The 1874-nt window shown below is 32.9% G+C and overlaps 1 protein-coding gene across 1 annotated transcript; it reads right to left on the reverse strand.

The window, feature by feature from the left end:
* Positions 1-377: 377 nt before the first annotated feature.
* LOC107902150 (F-box protein CPR1) lies at positions 378-1460 on the reverse strand. The gene has a single exon (XM_016828373.1). It carries the CDS (start codon positions 1458-1460, stop codon positions 378-380), a length of 1083 nt encoding a protein of 360 aa, XP_016683862.1.
* Between the last annotated feature and the right edge of the window lie 414 nt (positions 1461-1874).

Genomic DNA, 1874 nt, shown 5'->3' on the forward strand with positions numbered 1-1874 from the left:
GCCAAAGAGGGGTGAAGGTAATCAAAAGTAAAGATGTTCATGGGACATTGGCAAGGGTTTCGATTTCTACACTGCTCGATACTAAAGCTCGACATTTTACGTTCTCGAACCTGCAGGTCAAGGCTAGGAGATGATCATCTAATATAGAATGGAGACTTTAGTTGCTGAATTATTCAATCATAACCCCAAAAACAACTAATCTATAGTATTTAGATTCAAGTGCGAATATTTTTCATCATTCACAACACTTAATTCAATCAGTTCATATTCAAATGTAAATACATCAAAAACTCCAAAAAAAATCTAAAACTATCGGAAATTTCACTAATCTCTAAATCTAATGGTGAATTTAATTTCATTATTGGAAAGAAGTGGTACTACCTTTTTTGGGACAACGAAACCAAGCTTTCCTTGCAACGAGTACAATACCATTGTAATAATAACTGAGATTGGCCGTCCATTTGCTTGCTTTTGGTATCATACCAAATGAATCTGTGATGGCTATCTTGAAAGAGAATGTCTTTATATTTAATGTCCCTAATTGATCTAAACATTACTTGATCTTGTGAGATTGGTACTTCAATGGTGAGTTGTTTAATCCAACTATCCGGCGCACCATATTCCTTCATCACCCATACTTTATAAACATTCACATTTGGTCCCTGCTTGACAACTAAAGAGGAGAAGAAGTCCCGATATTCCGTGATAAAAAACTGGACGTCACCTTGAAAATCTGGATCATTTGGTAAATTAATCTCTCGAAACACCTCCTCATCAAATTGAAACGATACGACGGTTTTGATAATTTTCTTGGATGATGATTTCTTCAATCCTTGCCAATGAAAAGCTCCATTGAAACACCCGCTGCCTCGATACAAAGGCAACAATGTCCACAAACTTGGATTCTCTATCTTTATCATTTTCCAAGAATTCATGTTTGAACTATAAACTTGAACCTGAGCTTCCGATGAAGACGAATCACGACGGTAGCTAACCTTTACCACTTTATAGTCATTGAATTTACGACAAAACCCAAAACCAATGCCGGAAAGAAAATCATTATGGTCATGATAACATTGAGGAAGCTCCATAATTTCTCTCGTGGAAGGACTGCAAATATGTATTCTCAACCTATCATCTTTCTTCAGAAAGCAGCGTATCTTATCGCTTAAGCAAACTAATCCATTGATGGAACCAATTATGTATTTTCGTGGTTGGTCAAAAGAGGACCTCGAAAGTTGGATTCCATAAGAATAACATCCATGAACCAAAAAACCATCCGTATTGCTACCGTAACAATTCAAATGCATGGCGATGAAAGTAGAGTCTCCGATGAGATTACGCCACGATTTTTTAACGGTTTTGAATCGGAACAAACTTTTGACGGGCAATCTTGATAGAATTTCTCTTTCGATCTCCTCTGGAACTTGAAAACTTCCTACAAACTCCTTCCTTCTCATCATCCTCTTCAAGAGGTTTTCTAGTCAAAACCCTAAACCCTACTAAGGCTTTGTCATTTAAGAGATTTATCACATAAACTTATACTTGGGCATAATTTCTTATTTTATTTTATTTGGTATAGTTTTGTTATATTTAAACTTATTTTTTTTAATTAATTTAAGGTAGATTGGTAATTAATATTAGATTTGGTAAACTTGCTTTGTAATTTAATATATTTATGGGATAAACTTCAAAATTATACATAAATTTTGATTCAATGTACAATTTGATATATAAATTTATATAATATTTTATTAGGTCATACCATTTTATATTTATATAATATTTTTATTTATTAATTACTTTATTTATTCATGTTACTTTTAGTTATATAAATTGTGTTCTTGTATCTAATAACATTTAGGAACAATTCA

This window comes from Gossypium hirsutum, chromosome D06 (assembly GCF_007990345.1).
Source record: "Gossypium hirsutum isolate 1008001.06 chromosome D06, Gossypium_hirsutum_v2.1, whole genome shotgun sequence".
In the NCBI taxonomy this organism is placed as follows: domain Eukaryota; kingdom Viridiplantae; phylum Streptophyta; class Magnoliopsida; order Malvales; family Malvaceae; genus Gossypium; species Gossypium hirsutum.

What these genes read in the sequence shown, in the direction of transcription:
- LOC107902150 (XM_016828373.1), bottom strand. Translation starts at nt 1,460, where the DNA reads ATGAGAAGGAAGGAGTTTGTAGGAAGTTTTCAAGTTCCAGAGGAGATC.